Source organism: Homarus americanus, unplaced genomic scaffold (assembly GCF_018991925.1).
Source record: "Homarus americanus isolate GMGI-L3 unplaced genomic scaffold, GMGI_Hamer_2.0 scaffold23578, whole genome shotgun sequence".
Classification (NCBI taxonomy): Eukaryota; Metazoa; Arthropoda; class Malacostraca; order Decapoda; family Nephropidae; genus Homarus; species Homarus americanus.
In genome coordinates this window covers 9631740-9650447 of record NW_024733231.1, presented here as the reverse complement: position 1 = coordinate 9650447, position 18708 = coordinate 9631740, and the positions used below count along the sequence as shown (strand labels likewise).

General features: G+C 44.9%; 1 protein-coding gene across 1 annotated transcript; it reads right to left on the bottom strand.

The window, feature by feature from the left end:
- Positions 1 to 1954: 1954 nt before the first annotated feature.
- Positions 1955 to 18506, bottom strand: LOC121869515 (probable E3 ubiquitin-protein ligase HERC1). The gene is made up of 7 exons (XM_042370868.1): positions 18494 to 18506; positions 17091 to 18385; positions 11782 to 11989; positions 8769 to 8881; positions 3722 to 3802; positions 3275 to 3474; positions 1955 to 2114 (listed from the first exon to the last, which is right to left on the bottom strand). The coding sequence occupies exons 1-7, from the start codon at positions 18504 to 18506 to the stop codon at positions 1955 to 1957; spliced, it is 2070 nt and encodes a 689-aa protein (XP_042226802.1).
- Positions 18507 to 18708: the final 202 nt, after the last annotated feature.

The following is an 18708-nucleotide window of genomic DNA, read 5'->3' as shown; positions in this document are numbered from 1 at the left end:
GCGGGTATTGTTACGAGTACGCTCAGCGTGAGTACTGTTGGCTGTGATGCCTGGTATGTGCGGGCATTGTTAAGGATGCCTGTACGTGAGCATCGTTAAGGCGGATGCCTGTATGCGTATTGCTTGGCTGCGTATTGCCTGTCGTGGGCAATTGCCGCGATTGCCTGTGGGCATTTTAGTGGTTGCCAGCGTGAGTATTTACAGCGGGATGCCTGGTATGTGTGGCATTGTTGGCTGCGGTGATGTTTGTATGCGTGAGCATTGTTAAGGTGGATGCCTGGTATGCGTGAGCATTGTTATGCGGATGTTTGTATGTGGAGTCTTCGTTACGTGGATGCCTTTGTAATGTGTGTGGGTAATTGTTGTGGACGTCTTGGTACGTGCGTGAGTATTGTTAAGGTGGCTGGTTTGTATGCGTGAGCATTGTTACAGCGGATGCCCAGGCTGTGTGGGTACGTTATGCGGTTTGTACGTGCGGAGCATTGGTTACGCGGTTTGCCTATGTGGGTATTCTTAAGGTGGCTGGTTTGTATGCGTGAGCATTGTTAAGGTGGATGTTTGCATGTGTGAGCATTGTTACGGATGTTCAGGTGTGTGGTATTGTTAAGTGATGCTCAGGCGTGGAGCATTATGTGGATGTTTCACGTGGGTGTGGATGCTGCGTGTGGGCATTGGTTGTGGATGCTTGTATGTGTGAGCATTACATGCGGTTGTTTCAGGGGCATTGTTAAGGGTGATTCAGCGTGTGGGCATTTGTTACGGTATTGGTTTGTATGTGTGAGCATTGCGGATGCCTGGTACGTGGCATTGGTTACGTGGATGCCTGTAGCGTGTGAGCATTGTTGGGCGTGATGTTTGTACGTGTGGGCATTGTTGGCGTGATTGTTTGGTGTGGGCATTGTTGGCTGCGGATGTTTGTACGTGTGGGTGCGTTACGTGGATGCTTGGCTGCGTGAGCATTGTTACGTGATGCTCAGGTGTGTGGGGCATTGTTGGGCGTGATGCCCGGTGTGCGGGCATTGTTGCTGCATTGCCTAGGTGTGTGTATGCGCGTGATGCTCTGGCGTGTGGGCATTGTTGCCGTATTGCTCAGGCGTGTGGCATTGTTTACGTGATGTCTAGCGTGTGGGCATTGTTGGGCGTGGTTGCCCAGGCGTGTGTGGGCATTGTTAAGGTGATTGGAGGCGTGTGGGCATTGTTACGTGATGTTTGTATGTGTGAGCATTGTTGGCTGCGGTCGCATGCGGTGGCATTGTTGGATGCGGTTGCTTGGCTGCGTGGGATTGTTAAGGTGGTTGTTTGTATGTGTGGGTCATTGTTAAGGTGATGCATGTGTGGCATTGGTTACGTGATTGCATGTGTGAGCATTGTTAAGGTGATGTTTGGCATGCGTGAGCATTGTTAGCGGTGATGCTTAGGGTGTGTGGGCATTGTTGGTGCGGATGTTTGCATGTGTGGCATTGTTAAGGTGATGTTTGGTGTGAGCATTGTTAAGGTATTCAGGTGTGAGCATTGTTGGCGATGTTTGCGGCTGTGGGCATTGTTAAGGTGATTGCTCAGGCGTGAGTATTGTTAGGCGTGATGTTTGTATGTGTGGGTATTCTTGCTGCGGTTGGCTTGAGTGTGGGCATTGTTGGGGTGATGTTTGCATGTGTGAGCATTGTTATGGCGGATGTTTGCGTGTGGGGAGCATTGTTAAGGTGGATGCTCTGTATGTGTGGGCATTGTTAAGGATGCTCAGCTGCGTGAGCATTGGTTGAAGGTGATTGCCTGGTACGTGGCATGTTGCTGCATTGCCAGGCTGTGTGGCATTACATGTATTGCAGTACGTGTGGGCATTGTTAAGGTGATGTTTGTATGCGGGCATTGTTACGTGATGTTTGCGTGAGCATTGTTGGCTGGTGATGCTCAGTATGCGTGGGGCATTGTTACGTGATGTCGGTATGCGTGAGCATTACATGTGGCTCATGCGTGTGGGTATTGTTGTGCGTGATGCTAGGCTGTGTGGCATTCTGATGCGGATGCTCAGGCTGCGTATATCATTAAGGTATTGTTCAGGCGTGTGGGCATTGTTGGCTGCGGATGCTTGATGTGTGGGCATTGTTACGTATTGCCTAGGTATGCGTGAGCATTGTTAAGCGGATGCCTGGTATGTGTGGGCATTGTTACGCGGATGTTTGTACGTGGGCATTGTTTGGCTGCATCTTTCAGGCGTGGGCACTGTTAATGCGATGCCTGTATGTGGCATTCTTACGTGATTGCCCAGGCTGCGTGAGTATGTTGCTGCGGTGGCCTGGTACGTGTGTGGGCATTGTTAAGGTGGATGTTTGGACGTGTGGGGTATTGTTGGCGTGGCTGGGTTTCAGGCGTGAGCATTGTTAAGGTGGATGTTTGTGTGTAGCATTCTTAAGGTGATGTTTGTATGTGTGGGTATTGTTAAGGTGGATGCGGTGTGGGTATTCTGGGTGATGTTTAGGCGTGTATTGTTGGGGTGGATGCTCAGGCGTGAGCATTGTTAAGGGTTGTTTGCGGTGTAGGCATTATTAAGGGTGGATGTTTGTATGTGGGTATGTTAAGGTGGATGTTTGTATGTGTGAGTATTGTTGAGGTGGATGTCTGGTATGTGTGAGTATTGTTAAGGTGGATGTTTGTATGTGTGGGCATTGTTAAGGTGGATGCTTGTATGTGTGGGCATTGTTAAGTGGATGTTTGTATGTGTGGGCATTGTGGTGGATGTTTGTATGTGTGGGCATTGTTAAGGTGGATGTTGTATGTGTGAGCATTGTTAAGGTGGATGTTTGTATGTGTGGGGTATTGTTAAGGTGGATGTTTGATGTGTGGGTATTGTTAAGGTGGATGTTTGTATGTGGGTATTGTTAAGGTGGCTGTTTGTAATTGAGTGACCTACCAGTACAATATAGGTGGGGACGATGTTAAGATTTTGCACTTACTAAAAAACTTCAATTCCTCAGGTGACAATTTATACACATTATAAATTCCTTAAGATTTTTGCAAATTTACTGCCATGATTTTTTCTGAAATATCTGTTTGGAATCTTAAATTTTTTCTAGTAACTCTGAAGAAGTTTAACAAAGGTTCATATTTGATTCAGTGTCATTGTAAAACCTTTATATTCTCCATCAGCCGAGTTTCCTCTACATTTTTCTAGTTTAGAGATTCACTTACCTCCAAGGAACCTCTTGGAAATAAGTACCTGACAGATTTGCTGGCTATCCTTGGTCAAATTGTCTTATTATTTACCACTGTTGCTTACCTGTACTGTCTGTTTCCCTGTAAGTACTTGCCACAATCTGTACTCACCTGCCTGTCCATCTGATGTAATCTGTAGTGGATTGTGCGGTTGACGTATTCCTGCCGATTTGTGAAAGTGAGAGGGACAGCTCGGCCCCCTGGCACAACGGATACTCGTACACCAGTCATGCTCATACACTCAAAGCTCTCAAGGGGAATAACCTAAGAAAAATAGATAAACACATATTGCTTCACTAACAGAGTTAATTAATACCGAAATTTATTCATCAGCACTTAATTGCACTGTCTAATTACTACTATAATATTAGATACAAAATCATACAATCAAAAGTGACATTGAGATTTTCAATATCCTTCATATTAAGTTTGTGCCGCCACAATACTGTATATTCCAGGTAGGTAGTGTTATTAGGCTTAACACTAGCACACCACTTACTGAAACACTTACATCATGAAAGGTCTCCTCAGTAACACCATCTTGATCAATGTCTCTGATGGCCCTCAAACTCTGCATGTACTCCATATCGACCTGTCATTAAACAGTATATATCACTTACTAAATTCATTTCCTCAACTGTTTTGGGATTCTAAAAATATTACGTAAGATTCCAAAGATGATTTCAAGAGCTTGGGAATGACATCTATCAATTAGGCACGGTGGTACAGTAAATAATTAAATACCATAAAAAATTACAGAAATTCGGTGACAAAATTAATATGGCTACAATTGGGATTCATTTCTCACAGACAAACAGTAGTGGGAGAGATGAGACAAGTGTCCACCCTGTTGCGTGCCGGAGATGCTGTGCCAACATGTTGTCAACTGATGTGGATATCTGGTGTAGGAACAACACTGAGGGTGTGGTGGTGAGGATGGTGTGGTGTGTGGTGAGGTGGTGTAGGTGGTGTGTGGTGAGCTGGTGTAGGGTGGTGTGTGTGGTGGTGGTGGAGGGTGTGTGTTTGTGTGGTGGGTGTGTGTTTGTGGAGGTGTGTGTTTGTGGTGGAGGGGTGTTTGTGGGTGGAGGGTGTGTTTGTGGTGGTGTGTTTGTGGTGTGGTGGTGGAGGTGTGTGTTTGTGTGTGTGTGTGGTGGGAGGGTGTGTGGGAGGGTGTGTGGGAGGGTGTGTGTGTGTGTGTGTGTGGGTGGTGGAGGGTGTGTGTTGTGGTGGGAGGTGTGTGTGGTGGAGGTGTGTGGTGGGTGTGTGGTGGGAGGGTGTGTGGAGGTGGTGGGAGGGGTGGAGGGGTGGGGTGTGTGGTGGTGGTGGTGGTGGTGGAGGTGTGTGTGGTGGGTGGGAGGGTGTGTGGTGGTGGTGGAGGGTGTGTGTGGTGGTGGTGTGTGTGTGTGTGGTGATGGGTGTGTGTGTGGTGGGTGTGTGTGTGGTGGTGATGGGTGTGTGTGGAGGTGGTGGTGGTGGAGGGTGTGGGTGGGTGTGGTGGTGGTGTGTGTGGTGGTGGTGGTGGTGGGAGGTGTGGTGGTGTGGTGAGGTGTGTGTGGTGGTGGTGGTGGTGGAGGGTGTGTGTGGGTGGAGGTGTGGTGGTGGAGGTGGTGGTGGGTGTGGTGGTGGTGGATGTGTGGTGGTGGTGGTGGAGGTGTGTGTGGTGGTGGTGGGTGGGTGGAGGGTGTGGTGGTGGTGGAGGGGTGTGTGGTGGTGGTGGAGGGGTGTGTGTGGTGGTGGTGGAGGGGTGTGTGGTGGTGGTGGAGGGTGTGTGTGGTGGTGGTGGTGAGGGTGTGTGGTGGTGGTGGGAGGGTGTGTGTGGTGGTGGTGGTGTGTGTGTGGTGGTGGGTGTGTGTGTGTGTGGGTGTGTGTGGTGGTGGTGGTGGGTGGTGGTGGTGGAGGTGTGTGTGGTGGTGGAGGGTGTGTGTGGTGGTGGGAGGTGTGGGTGGTGGTGGAGGGGTGGGAGGGTGTGGGTGGTGGAGGTGGTGGTGGGTGGAGGTGTGTGGTGTGGTGGTGGAGGTGTGGTGGTGGAGGTGGTGGTGGTGGAGGTGTGGTGGTGGTGGAGGTGTGTGGTGGTGGAGGTGTGTGGTGGTGGAGGGTGTGTGGTGGTGGTGGAGGGTGTGTGTGGTGGTGGTGGAGGGTGTGTGGTGGTGAGGTGTGTGTGGTGGGTGGAGGGTGTGTGTGGTGGTGGTGGAGGTGTGTGGTGGTGGTGGGAGGTGTGTGTGGTGGTGGTGGTGGTGGAGGGTGTGTGTGTGGTGGTGGTGGAGGGTGTGTGTTGTGGTGGTGGAGGGTGTGTGTGGTGGTGGTGGTGGGAGGGTGTGTGTGGTGGTGGTGGTGGAGGGTGTGTGTGGTGGTGGTGGTGGAGGGTGTGTGTGGTGGTGGTGGAGGGTGTGTGTGGTGGTGGTGTGGGAGGTGTGTGTGGGTGGTGGTGGAGGTGTGTGGTGATTGATTTTGATTTGATTTTGCTGCTTTGCAGTTATTTATTGTGCACCCCACACTCATCCTGTGAGCGGTAGCGCAAAGGATTACAGAGAGTAGGGTTTACAGGGGGGTCATAATAATTAACCCCGGTTGTCAGGATATTATGGCACCGAAAGTTACATTGTGCATCATTTATATTATTTGTTTAGTTCTATACATAGGGGTAACTTATTCACAAATGCGGGAGAACAGGCGTGTGAGGCAGTATGTCTGGCCTCACACTTATTATTCACATTTACGTGGGAGGTATTCAGCCACATTGCGTATTTGGTTCTGTACATGAGAACTGATATAGTTACTGAGTGCAAAAAGTGGATAATCTTAATATGTCGGCTATCTTGCCATTAGAGATGAAGTGTTGCTATTTCACACAGTGTGCTTGGACCTGTCTCCTAAGGTTCTATCTCACACAGTCGAGGACGAGGTTCAAGAGTGTGTGGCCATATGTGGCCACACACTTTTACATTTAAGTTTGTTTACATCTGCTTGAGGAACATACAGAGGTACTTATATCCTAACTTAATCTAGCGGTTACAACATCTTGTAATCTAGTGATCTTGTTACTTGCTCCATATACATGTTTCACTTGGATATCTCATCATGGTAAACTATGGATCGACTAGTGCCTGTTTACTTGTTCACTTGTCAAACTCATCAATAAGTTCTTTCCTAATTACAGTTTTATGGGTTCTTTTGACAGACCCAAATTGTATTCAACGGTGTCTTTGTTAGACGAGTTTGGCGAGGCATCAACTCTGTCATGTTTTATGAGGCCTATGTGAGAGGGATCCATAACAGTTGACCTTGACACCCCGGGTCAACAAGGCACGCATATTTGTGTCTGGCTTCAGAGACAAGACGTGACAACCTGAGTCGAGGGTACCAAGGGCAAGTAGTGAGGGAGAGAGTCAGTGATGATGAGACTGTCAGTAACAGTGGTTTCAATGAATTTAATAGCTGTGAGTATGGCAACTAATTCAGTTTGTAGAGGGATGCCCAGTGTAACTAACTCCTTTGTGGTGGTGGTGGTGAGGGTGTGTGGTGGTGGTGGGAGGGTGTGTGTGGTGGTGTGAATGTGTGTGTGGTGGTGGAGGGTGTGTGTGGTGGTGGTGGAGGTGTGTGGTGGTGGTGGTGGTGGAGGGTGTGTGTGGTGGTGGTGGTGGTGTGTGTGTGGTGGTGGTGTGGTGGTGGTGTGTGTGGTGGTGGAGGTGGTGTGTGGGTGGGTATGTGGTGGTGGTGAGGTGTGTGGTGGTGGTGGAGGTGTGTGGTGGTGGTGGGTGTGGTGTGTGGTGGTGGTGGGTGGTGAGGTATGTGTGGTGGTGGGTGTTTGTGGTGGGTGTGTGTTTGTGGTGGTGGTGGAGGGTGTGGTGGTGGGTGGTGGTGGAGGTGGGTGGGTGAGGTGGTGGTGGTGGAGGGTGTGTGGTGGTGGTGAGGTGTGTGGTGGGGTGGAGGGTGTGTGGTGGTGGTGGGAGGGTGTGTGTGGTGGTGGTGGTGGGAGGTGTGTGGTGGTGGGAGGGTGGGAGGTGTGGGTGGTGGTGGTGGGAGGTGTGTGGTGGTGGTGGTGGAGGGGTGTGGTGGTGGTGGGAGGGTGGGGTGGGTGGTGGTGGGTGGTGGTGGAGGTGGGTGGTGGTGGTGGGAGGTGGGTGGGTGTGTGTGGTGGGAGGTGTGGTGGTGGAGGTGTGGTGGTGGTGGTGGGTGGAGGGTGTGTGGTGGTGGTGGAGGTGTGGTGGTGGTGGTGGTGGTGGAGGGTGTGTGGTGGGTGGTGGAGGGTGTGTGGTGGTGGAGGGTGTGGTGGTGGTGGAGGGTGTGTGGTGTGTGTGTGGTGGTGGTGGAGGTGTGGTGTGTGGTGGTGGGTGGGAGGTGTGGTGGTGGTGGTGGAGGGGTGGTGGTGGTGGAGGTGTGGTGGTGGTGGAGGGTGTGTGGTGGTGAGGGTGTGGGGTGGGTGGGAGGGTGTGTGGTGGTGGTGGGAGGGTGGTGGTGGTGAGGTGTGTGGTGGTGGTGGAGGTGTGTGGTGGTGGTGGAGGTGTGTTTGTGGTGGGTGTGTGTGTGTGTTTGTGGTGGGTGTGTGTGTGTGTTTGTGGTGTGTGTGTGTGTGTGTGGAAGCGGTGGGTGAAGAAGTGGTTTCGGCTTCAATGAGCTTCTTTCTTACTTTCTTTGAGAATAACTAACAGCTTGCCATAAGATGCATTTTTCTTTACTTTGTCCTTGTAATCCTTTGATGTTATATTCCTTAACATTGGTAATTCTTTATATGTACAAATAAATCGTAACAAAACATTCCGGGCATCACTTTTTATTTGGGTAGTTGACAGTCACTATCAGCAAGACCTACAGTAGGCCTACTCGTGCCCGCCATTATGTCCGTTGCTGTACTGGACCAATATTGTATTAGCCTCACACAGTCAATACTTACTGACAACATTTGAAATATTTGGAAATCAAACCAGATTACATCAATATTTTGTACTGTCAGTACAGTACCATCAATGTGAACCTCACAAAAACTGCTTCTATTGAAACTTGGACTTATGTTTAGTCATGCTTTACTTTTCTGATAAACAGTCGTCTTAAAGGGAGTACAGCTGTCATCTGTAGAGTACAGTAGCACTGTTCCTCCTCCATTCGGTGTACATAAATCAAAATAATTAACAATAATAACCTTACAAGACAACTTCCAGCTGTGCTCACTTGCAGTGGTATCTCTTCACTCCCTATCCTATACTTATTGTCAATGTCACTACTTAAAGTTAACTTACCATCTGGGAGGGTCCGTGCCTTTACTGTCGGTATAATTCCATCTTGAAGAACTTCTTCCTACAAATCATTTATACCCTGGACGAGCACTCTGTAAAATTCCCTGCCACAAAGTCTTTTCCTGTGTCATATAACCTCCAACATTCCAAACAATTCTGCCTGCTTGCATGGCATGGACACCCTGGTGACTATATACAGTGTCACTTGTCTGATCTCTCTGAGCCTTATGGAGTGCATTACTTCTTTAAAAACAACATCCTCAAGGGTAAACATTTTACAGTAGTTCTTGTTCCCTAGACAGTCATTTAAAAACTGGAATTTCTTACCTCTTCTAAGTCTGCTGACGATGGAGCAATGCCAGCCAAGAGTTTCCATACCAGAGGGGCAAGAGGCAGTGCCAGGGGTTTCTTGGTACGGATAGCAATACCAAACAATATCCCTGAAACACAAATGATGTTATATTTTACATCCACAAACTCTAATAATTCCAATCCATTGTTCATCTCCTGCTGCTCCTGTGGATACAGTCATATGTCTACATGCTTTCAAGTTGTTCCATAACATCAGTTTTAAATGGCAATTTCAAACCATGAGCAAAATTTAACACAAATCTGAACTCTCTACTGAAAACCAATCCTCGTGGCTAACCTGACACATGGCATCAGAGCTAAACTATTAAGGTGAATTAAACACTGGCTCCAATATGTGTTAAAATTTGATAATAAAATGAGTATTGTATAATATGGGTGGAGAGATGGTGTTAGAGAAGTACCACAAGGATGAGACCTGCCCTCTTTGGGATCTATATTAATGGTGTACAGTACATTAGGGCCCCAAACTTTTCATGAGGGTTCAAAATTGCAAATCCGTTAGTGGGTTATGGTAACAGTGGGCCATCCAGCCCATTTGGAAATGTTTGTAGCCCTGCCCGGTTCATTCAAATCCTGAACCACCATAGTGCCCGAAGTATGTTCTTGAATGACCTCGCCTTACACAAACATATGGCACCCAATGGTCGGGCTAACCATCGGATATGACAACTGTGAATACAGCCCTTTGTCCGATCATCAAAGTTAAGCAATGGTTAGTGCTAGAATGGGTGACCGCCTGGCCCTATGAACACCAGATGCTGCTGGCATAAGGGCTCTGCTGGAACAAGCCTCTCATGGCTTTCCTTTTATACTTTTATCCTCTTCACCACTGATCGGCTCGTTAGCCGCTTGGGCGATCGGTCACGTCTTTGTTACGCACTGGCTCCTGAATGTACCTGAACCCGCTCCAGTGTTGGTCAAGTCTGGTCTTGAAGGAGCTCACACTCGGTGCCATCACAACACTTTCTGGTAGATTGTTCCAAGAGTTCACAACTCTCACTCGGAAAAAGTTTGCCCTCACAGTTTTCTGGACTTGAGGCTTCTTTAACCTTGAGCTGTGACCCCTTGTGGGGAGAGTGTCCGCCAGCGCCAAGTAAGGACACTCAACTGAGTAGTGCCCCCTGAGATGCTTATAAACCTCAACTAGGTCCCCCCTTGCCCGTCTGTAGTATAAGCTAGGCAAGTTCAGGCGCTCCAATCTCTCGGGGTAGTTGAGGTACCAAAGTGCAGGTAAAAGTTTGGTGGCCCTCCTTTGAACATTTTCATTTAACTGACAGTCCTTAGCATATCTCGGGGACCAGATGGGTTGACAGTACTCCAGATGGGGAAGCACTTCACTCTTAATGATCGTTACGAGGGACGGACTGTCTAGATATCTGAACGAGATTCTTATAAGACCCAATAATCTATTGGCCTTAATCAAACTAACTGAATATCAGTTATGATTATTATTATTATTATTTCAGTAGTGTTTTCATTACACTTCTGTAGCTGTCTAACTACAGTTAACACTCCCCAGCAATGGAAGTATTCACCAATGCCCGGAAAAATTCCATAATGTGCAGTTTTTTCTGGGGATAACAATTCATCCTAATACCCAGATATCTTTTGAACATGAAAACATTCTGCACCAATTGTTGTGGTGATCAGGGATATTACTACAAGTTACCATTAACACCACCAGGTATTATTATTATAAGTTAGTTAACACCACCAGGTATTATTATTATAAGTTAGTTAACACCACCAGGTATTATTATTATAAGCTAGTTAACACCACCAGGTATTATTATTATAAGTTAGTTAACACCACCAGGTATTATTACTACAAGTTAGTTAACACCACCAGGTATTATTACTATAAGTTAGTTAACACCACCAGGTATTATTATTATAATTAGTTAACACCACCAGGTATTATTATTTCAAGTTAGTTAACACCACCAGGTATTATTACTAGAAGTTAGTTAACACCACCAGGTATTATTACTACAAGTTAGTTAACACCACCAGGTATTATTATTATAAGTTAGTTAACACCACCAGGTATTATTACTACAAGTTAGTTAACACCACCAGGTATTATTACTATAAGTTAGTTAACACACCAGGTATTATTATTATAAGTTTAACACCACCAGGTATTATTACTACAAGTTAGTTAACACCACCAGGTATTATTAGTTAACACCACCAGGTATTATTATTATAAGTTAGTTAACACCACCAGGTATTATTACTACAAGTTAGTTAACACCACAGGTATTATTACCACCAGGTATTATTACTACAAGTTAGTTAACACCACCAGGTATTATTATTATAAGTTAGTTAACACCACCAGGTATTATTATTATAAGTTAGTTAACACCACCAGGTATTATTATTATAAGTTAGTTAACACCACCAGGTATTATTATTATAAGTTAGTTAACACCACCAGGTATTATTACTACAAGTTAGTTAACACCACCAGGTATTATTACTATAAGTTAGTTAACACCACCAGGTATTATTATTATAATTAGTTAACACCACCAGGTATTATTACAAGTTAGTTAACACCACCAGGTATTATTACTAGTTAGTTAACACCACCAGGTATTATTACTACAAGTTAGTTAACACCACCAGGTATTATTACAAGTTAGTTAACACCACCAGGTATTATTACTACAAGTTAGTTAACACCACCAGGTATTATTACAAGTTAGTTAACACCACCAGGTATTATTACTACAAGTTAGTTAACACCACCAGGTATTATTATTATAAGTTAGTTAACACCACCAGGTATTATTATTATAAGTTAGTTAACACCACCAGGTATTATTATTATAAGTTAGTTAACACCACCAGGTATTATTACTACAAGTTAGTTAACACCACCAGGTATTATTATTACAAGTTAGTTAATACTACCAGGTATAACAACAGTAGTGCTCTAAAATTCTGCAGACTCACTCACCTAGAAATTTAAACCAGATGAGGTGGTGTGGCTGTGTAAGGTCTGGGTTTAGCAGAAAGCGATCTCGGTTGTTGCCGGCATCAGATATGGCATTGGGTGTGGGCATGAGTAGTGGCACAGCTCCTGTCACCAACTCATGACACATCTCTGTCATAGTGTCATCAAATACTCCTCCTGCATCATCTGCTCCTTCTCCAACAAGTTTGACCTGAGCATGGAAGACAAATATTACTGTAATAAACTAAGTTTTTATAATATATATATAAGAACATAAGAATATAAGAATGGAGGAAACGGCAGCGGGCCTATTGGCCCATACTGGGCAGTCCCGTTTACACCCAACCCCTATTGCTCATATAAGCATCCAAACTATGTTTGAAGTTATTCAGCGTATTCGAGTTAATGATGATATTTGGTAACTAGTTCCACTCGCCCATTACTCTATTTCCAAACCAATGTTTACCTATTTCGCGCCTAAATCTAAATTTGTCTAATTTAAAACCATTGTTACGAGTTTGCTCCTGGTTGGATAGTTTGAGTACCTTTGTAATGTCCCCTTTGTTTAGCCCTGACTTCCATTTATACACCTCTATCAGGTCGCCCTCGCTCTACGTCTCTCGAGGGAGTGCAAATTAAGATGCTTTAACCTGTCTCTATACTCAAGGTTCCTAATGCCCGGGATTGTATGTTGACAATGAGCTGAAGTTCTCGGGCCATTGTGAGAAGAAGGTAAATCAGGCAAATAAATTATTGGGTCTTATAAGATGGTCGTTCAGATATCTAGACGGTCCGTCCCTCGTAACGATCTTCAGGAGTGAAGTGCTTCCCCATCTGGAGTACTGTCACCCCATCTGGTCCCCGAGATATGCTAGGGACTGTCAGTTGGTTAAAAATGTTCAAAGGATGGCCACCAGACTGGTGCCTGCACTTCGGCACCTCAACTACCCTGAGAGATTGGAGCGCCTGAACTTGCCTAGCTTATACTACAGACAGGCAAGGGGGGACCTAGTTGAGGTGTATAAGCATCTCAGGGGGCACTACTCAGTTGAGTGTCCTTACTTGGAGCTGGCGGACGCTCGCCCCACAAGGGGTCACAGCTCAAGATTGAAGAAGCCCCAAGTCCAGAAAACGTGAGGGCAAACTTTTTCGGAGTGAGGGTTGTAAACTCTTGGAAAAATCTACCAGAGAGTGTTGTGACGGCACCGAGTGTGAGCTCTTTCAAGACAAGACTTGACGAACACTGGAGCGAGTTCAGGTACATTCAGGAGCCGGTGCATGCCCAGTATTTGCCAACAGTGCGTGACAGAGACGTGACCTATCTCCCGGGCGGCTAGCGAGCCGACCTTTTGGTGAAGAAGATAAATGAAAAGAGAAGTGACCGATCGCCCAAGCGGCTAACAAGCCGATCAGTGGCGAAGAGGATAAAGTAAAAGATTAGTCTTGTCATTCTCCTCCGAATTCTTTCCAAGGATTCTATATCCATTCTGTAATACGGTGACCAGAACTGAACTGCGTAATCCAGGTGTGGTCTCACAAGCGCAAGATATAGTTTTAGGATGACCTCGCTAGTCTTGTAACTAACACTCCTTTGTATGAACCCAAGTACTTTATTAGCCTTGTTACGAGCAAAAACACATTGTTTACTTGGCTGAAGGTTCCTACTTATCATTACTCCTAAATCCCTCTCGCAGTCGGATTTCTCTATGGCATCGTTGTTCATCTGGTATCTGGCTAAGGAGATGATCAGTGGTGAAGAGGATAAAAATAAAAGTATAAAGTATGTATTATTTTGCATTTCATGGCTTAAGGATCCAATACTTAATTACGTAAAATGTATGTGTCAATTTTAGCAATTTTCGGGTTCTTAATTATATGCTTATTTTTAAGGAAAAAGGCTTAAGCAAGGGTGGCAACAAGTTTTCTTTCATTAACTGACTTGTTCTTAAAGATAAACCACTGAAAAGCAAAAGTTGACAGAGTTTTTAAAAGTACTGTATGTTACAAATGCTTACTGACTAGTTATTGCCAAGCTGAGTTGGCTGAAGTTTGTTAACCTCCCACTATGATCACCAGTCCACCATATTGTTTGTTAACCTCCCACTATGATCACCAGTCCACCATATTGTTTGTTAACCTCCCACTATGATCACCAGTCCACCATATTGTTTGTTAACCTCCCACTTTGATCATCAGTCCACCATATTGTTTGTTAACCTCCCACTATGATCACCAGTCCACCATATTGTTTGTTAACCTCCCACTATGATCACCAGTCCACCATATTGTTTGTTAACCTCCCACTTTGATCATCAGTCCACCATATTGTTTGTTAACCTCCCACTACGATCACCAGCCCACCATATTGGCAGCACCTTTGTCAGGGCATAAACAACTCATCCTAAACTTTGCTCAATGGTTCATATGTAACAAGACATCAAGACATAAAGCTACTGCAGGGGGCCAAACACTCCCCATCACTTATTATAAAAGGCTGTGCCAGATGGGTTGAATACTCTTATAATCTACAGGTGATGCAGATCACTACTAAAAAACACTCCATGTTACTCATAAGATGAACAGGAACACTCCATGTTACTCACAAGATGAGCAGGTACAATCCATGTTACTCACAAGATGAAGAGGAACACTCCATGTTACTCACTGGAACTGTTACTTACATCGGGCAGCACTCATGATACACAGTGACTTGCAGGGGGTGATTTAGTTCTGTGATGGCAATTCCAATCAACGAGCTGGGTTAAAGTGTTACTCCTGTGGATAGACCAATTACTCTTCCCTCCCCCTGTGCTGTTGGCCTCAAATAGGGGATACATAACATAACGGTTACTACAAAACAAGGAAGCTCTGTTTAAGGATGAGACCTTCCAACTAACCATTTCTTTGTCACTATGCCTTACAGGATATACCATCTATGCACCCAAGTGATTCCAACACAGTCTGAACAATCCATAGTGATCCCAGGTCTAGTCAACCACTCATTCAGTTCCTGGCTGGTAGTTCAAGACAATGATCACAGTTCATTGTCTGTTTCCCAATTGTCTTTTCTATTGAAGAAAAAAAAGAATCTGGCAACCCAGAGGCCACTTCATGGATAATTATGTTAGCTTGGTTTACCATTCATTGTGTTTTCTTGTCAAAGTCGAGTAATTTTGTGAATACTGTACACAGTAATATATTATGTGGTTTTGATTTGCAATGACTGGAATAAATTTGTCAATGGTGGGTACAATACACAGGATAGCCATAACATTCTACTGTAGAGAAACACCAACAACATTACTCACCACATTCTACTGTAGAGAAACACCAACAACATTACTCACCACATTCTACAGTAGAGAAACACCAACAACATTACTCACCACATTCTACTGTAGAGAAACACCAACAACATTACTCACCACATTCTACTGTAGAGAAACACCAACAACATTACTCACCACATTCTACTGTAGAGAAACACCAACATTACTCACCACATTCTACTGTAGAGAAACACCAACAACATTACTCACCACATTCTACTGTAGAGAAACACCAACAACATTACTCACCACATTCTACTGTAGAGAAACACCAACAACATTACTCACCACATTCTACTAGAGAAACACCAACAACATTACTCACCACATTCTACTGTAGAGAAACACCAACAACATTACTCACCACATTCTACTGTAGAGAAACACCAACAACATTACTCACCACATTCTACTGTAGAGAAACACCAACAACATTACTCACCACATTCTACTGTAGAGAAACACCAACAACATTACTCACCACATTCTACTGTAGAGAAACACCAACAACATTACTCACCACATTCTACTGTAGAGAAACACCAACAACATTACTCACCACATTCTACTGTAGAGAAACACCAACAACATTACTCACCACATTCTACTGTAGAGAAACACCAACAACATTACTCACCACATTCTACTGTAGAGAAACACCAACAACATTACTCACCACATTCTACTGTAGAGAAACACCAACAACATTACTCACCACATTCTACAGTAGAGAAACACACACATTACACACACTGTAGAGAAACACCAACAACATTACTCACCACATTCTACAGTAGAGAAACACCAACAACATTACTCACCACATTCTACTGTAGAGAAACACCAACAACATTACACCACATTCTACAGTAGAGAAACACCAACAACATTACTCACCACATTCTACTGTAGAGAAACACCAACAACATTACTCACCACATTCTACTGTAGAGAAACACCAACAACATTACTCACCACATTCTACTGTAGAGAAACACCAACAACATTACTCACCACATTCTACTGTAGAGAAACACCAACAACATTACTCACCACATTCTACTGTAGAGAAACACCAACAACATTACTCACCACATTCTACTGTAGAGAAACACCAACAACATTACTCACCACATTCTACTGTAGAGAAACACCAACAACATTACTCACCACATTCTACAGTAGAGAAACACCAACAACATTACTCACCACATTCTACTGTAGAGAAACACCAACAACATTACTCACCACATTCTACTGTAGAGAAACACAAACAACATTACTCACCACATTCTACTGTAGAGAAACACCAACAACATTACTCACCACATTCTACTGTAGAGAAACACCAACAACATTACTCACCACATTCTACTGTAGAGAAACACCAACAACATTACTCACCACATTCTACAGTAGAGAAACACCAACAACATTACTCACCACATTCTACTGTAGAGAAACACCAACAACATTACTCACCACATTCTACTGTAGAGAAACACAAACAACATTACTCACCACATTCTACTGTAGAGAAACACCAACAACATTACTCACCACATTCTACTGTAGAGAAACACCAACAACATTACTCACCACATTCTACTGTAGAGAAACACCAACAACATTACTCACCACATTCTACAGTAGAGAACCATTATAGCACTAACTCTTGTTATGACGTGCAACTAATTAATCTGTGTAGTATATTTAACCATCTATCTTACTCCTCCAATCATCTATCCTGCACAGTCAAACTCTGTCATACTTTACATGTCTTCGTATTACCTGAGCTACATACCCTATGACCAAACTCAATGGTAATGTTCACATGTCGTGTAATATTTCAGTGTCATACTTTTTGTGATAATTACTATTTTTACATCTTACAGTAATTAGTTAACACTGCAGGCAAACATACATACAGATTTAGCACGGATGTGATGTGTAATTCTGAGATTGATAATAAAACAAACTAACCTTCCAAGCTCTGGATGGAAGCCGTAAGTCAGCAGGTTTTAACTTGACAACCTGTCGAGCCAACTGTGTGAAGATGGGCTTGCAGGGAGCTCCTCTACTGGATATCCTCTTTACTGTCACCTGCGGACCATAATTACGTCCCTGAACCATAGTGCGACCCAGGCAACGTACCAGGGGCAGTGTGTAGACCCTGGGTGACACAAGGGAACGTACGGAGGCTGATGTGACTGCACTCACATTATCTATATAACAATCAGTACCCGGGGTTAGAGTAATGAGTTTCCACGACGAATAAAGTAAGTCACTGAACTGATGCAAGAGTCGCAGTCGAGCACAAAGAGCACCTCTTGAAACACTCTGAAGGTTAGGGTACTGTGGAGGCACTGACGCTGGAACACCAAGTTGCATGGGAGCTGGATTCCCTGGTGTCACGGGAGGAAGTGGATGAGCTGTCCATGCTGCACTATGGCTGCGTCCAGCACTGATCTGACGAATCCCTTTCCCCGACAATGTCCGAACGAGCTGGGGCTCTCTCACTGCTGCAGAGTGTCCTTGGCCCAACTGCCCATCACTGTTAACCCCCCATCCAAACACATCACCGGTAGACGTGAGGGCTAGCGTGTGCTCTGAACCGACCGCTACGTCCAGCACCACGTGGTTCACAAGGACTGGAACTTGCTGAGGGCGATTATGACCTCTAGTGCGAGATTCTGGCTGGCCAATGAGACGATCCATTCCACAAGTGTAGACCCGGCCATCTTTAGAGAGGAACACTGTAAACTGAGTGCCACAACACACTTTCTTTATACCAACCCCACACATTGCCTCCACCTTCTGGGGAGTAGATTTAGATGTTGAGTTACCAAGCCCTAATTTTCCATAATCACCATCCCCAAAAGCCCATACAGTGTTTCCATCAGCACTACTACAAACAGTATGATTTAATCCACATGCAACTTGCCCAATTCTCCAGCCATCAAGAGCCATTACTCTCTCTGGAAGTTTCTTGTTTGCAGTTGAGCCAAGACCTAATCTGCCATAATCCCCATTCCCAAAGGTGAAGAGTTTGCCATCAGATGAGACCACAGCTGTGTGTTTGAATCCACAGGCTAACTGGATAATTTCCTGTCCTTGGAACGCTTCAATCTGTCGTGGTCTTCTCTGGCGATCAGAGTTGCCATGTCCTAATTTACCATAATCTCCATCTCCCCAGGAGAACACCTCTCCACTGTCTGTCACTGCTAAACTGTGGCCATCAGAGCCACATGACGTTGCAACTTGTGTCACTACAAACCCTGAAACAAATAAAAACACTGTTATTTTTCTTACAAAATCACAATATATATTCAAGAGACTCTCCTCTGATGAGCAGAAACAATCTACCTTTGGAGGCATTAATTTACCTTCTGCAGGCATTAGATTAAAACCCTCCTGGAAATAAGCATTTGGCAGCTTTGTAAATTACCCGTGGTCAAACTGACATACTGGTATACTCCCACGGCCTATGTGCAACGTATAGGTACATTGTCAATATTCATGCTGAACTGCATACTGAACCTGCATATTTTATATACAAGTTTATTCATTATGTGTTAAAGATACCTATGAAAAATTTATT

What these genes read in the sequence shown, in the direction of transcription:
- LOC121869515 (XM_042370868.1), bottom strand. An exon ending in TTCCATCCAGAGCTTGGAAG is followed by an intron (nt 11,990 to 17,090) that starts GTTAGTTTGTTT and finishes TTCCATGCTCAG; the next exon opens with GTCAAACTTGTTGGAGAAGG. An exon ending in CATCTGGTTTAAATTTCTAG is followed by an intron (nt 8,882 to 11,781) that starts GTGAGTGAGTCT and finishes TTTGTGTTTCAG; the next exon opens with GGATATTGTTTGGTATTGCT.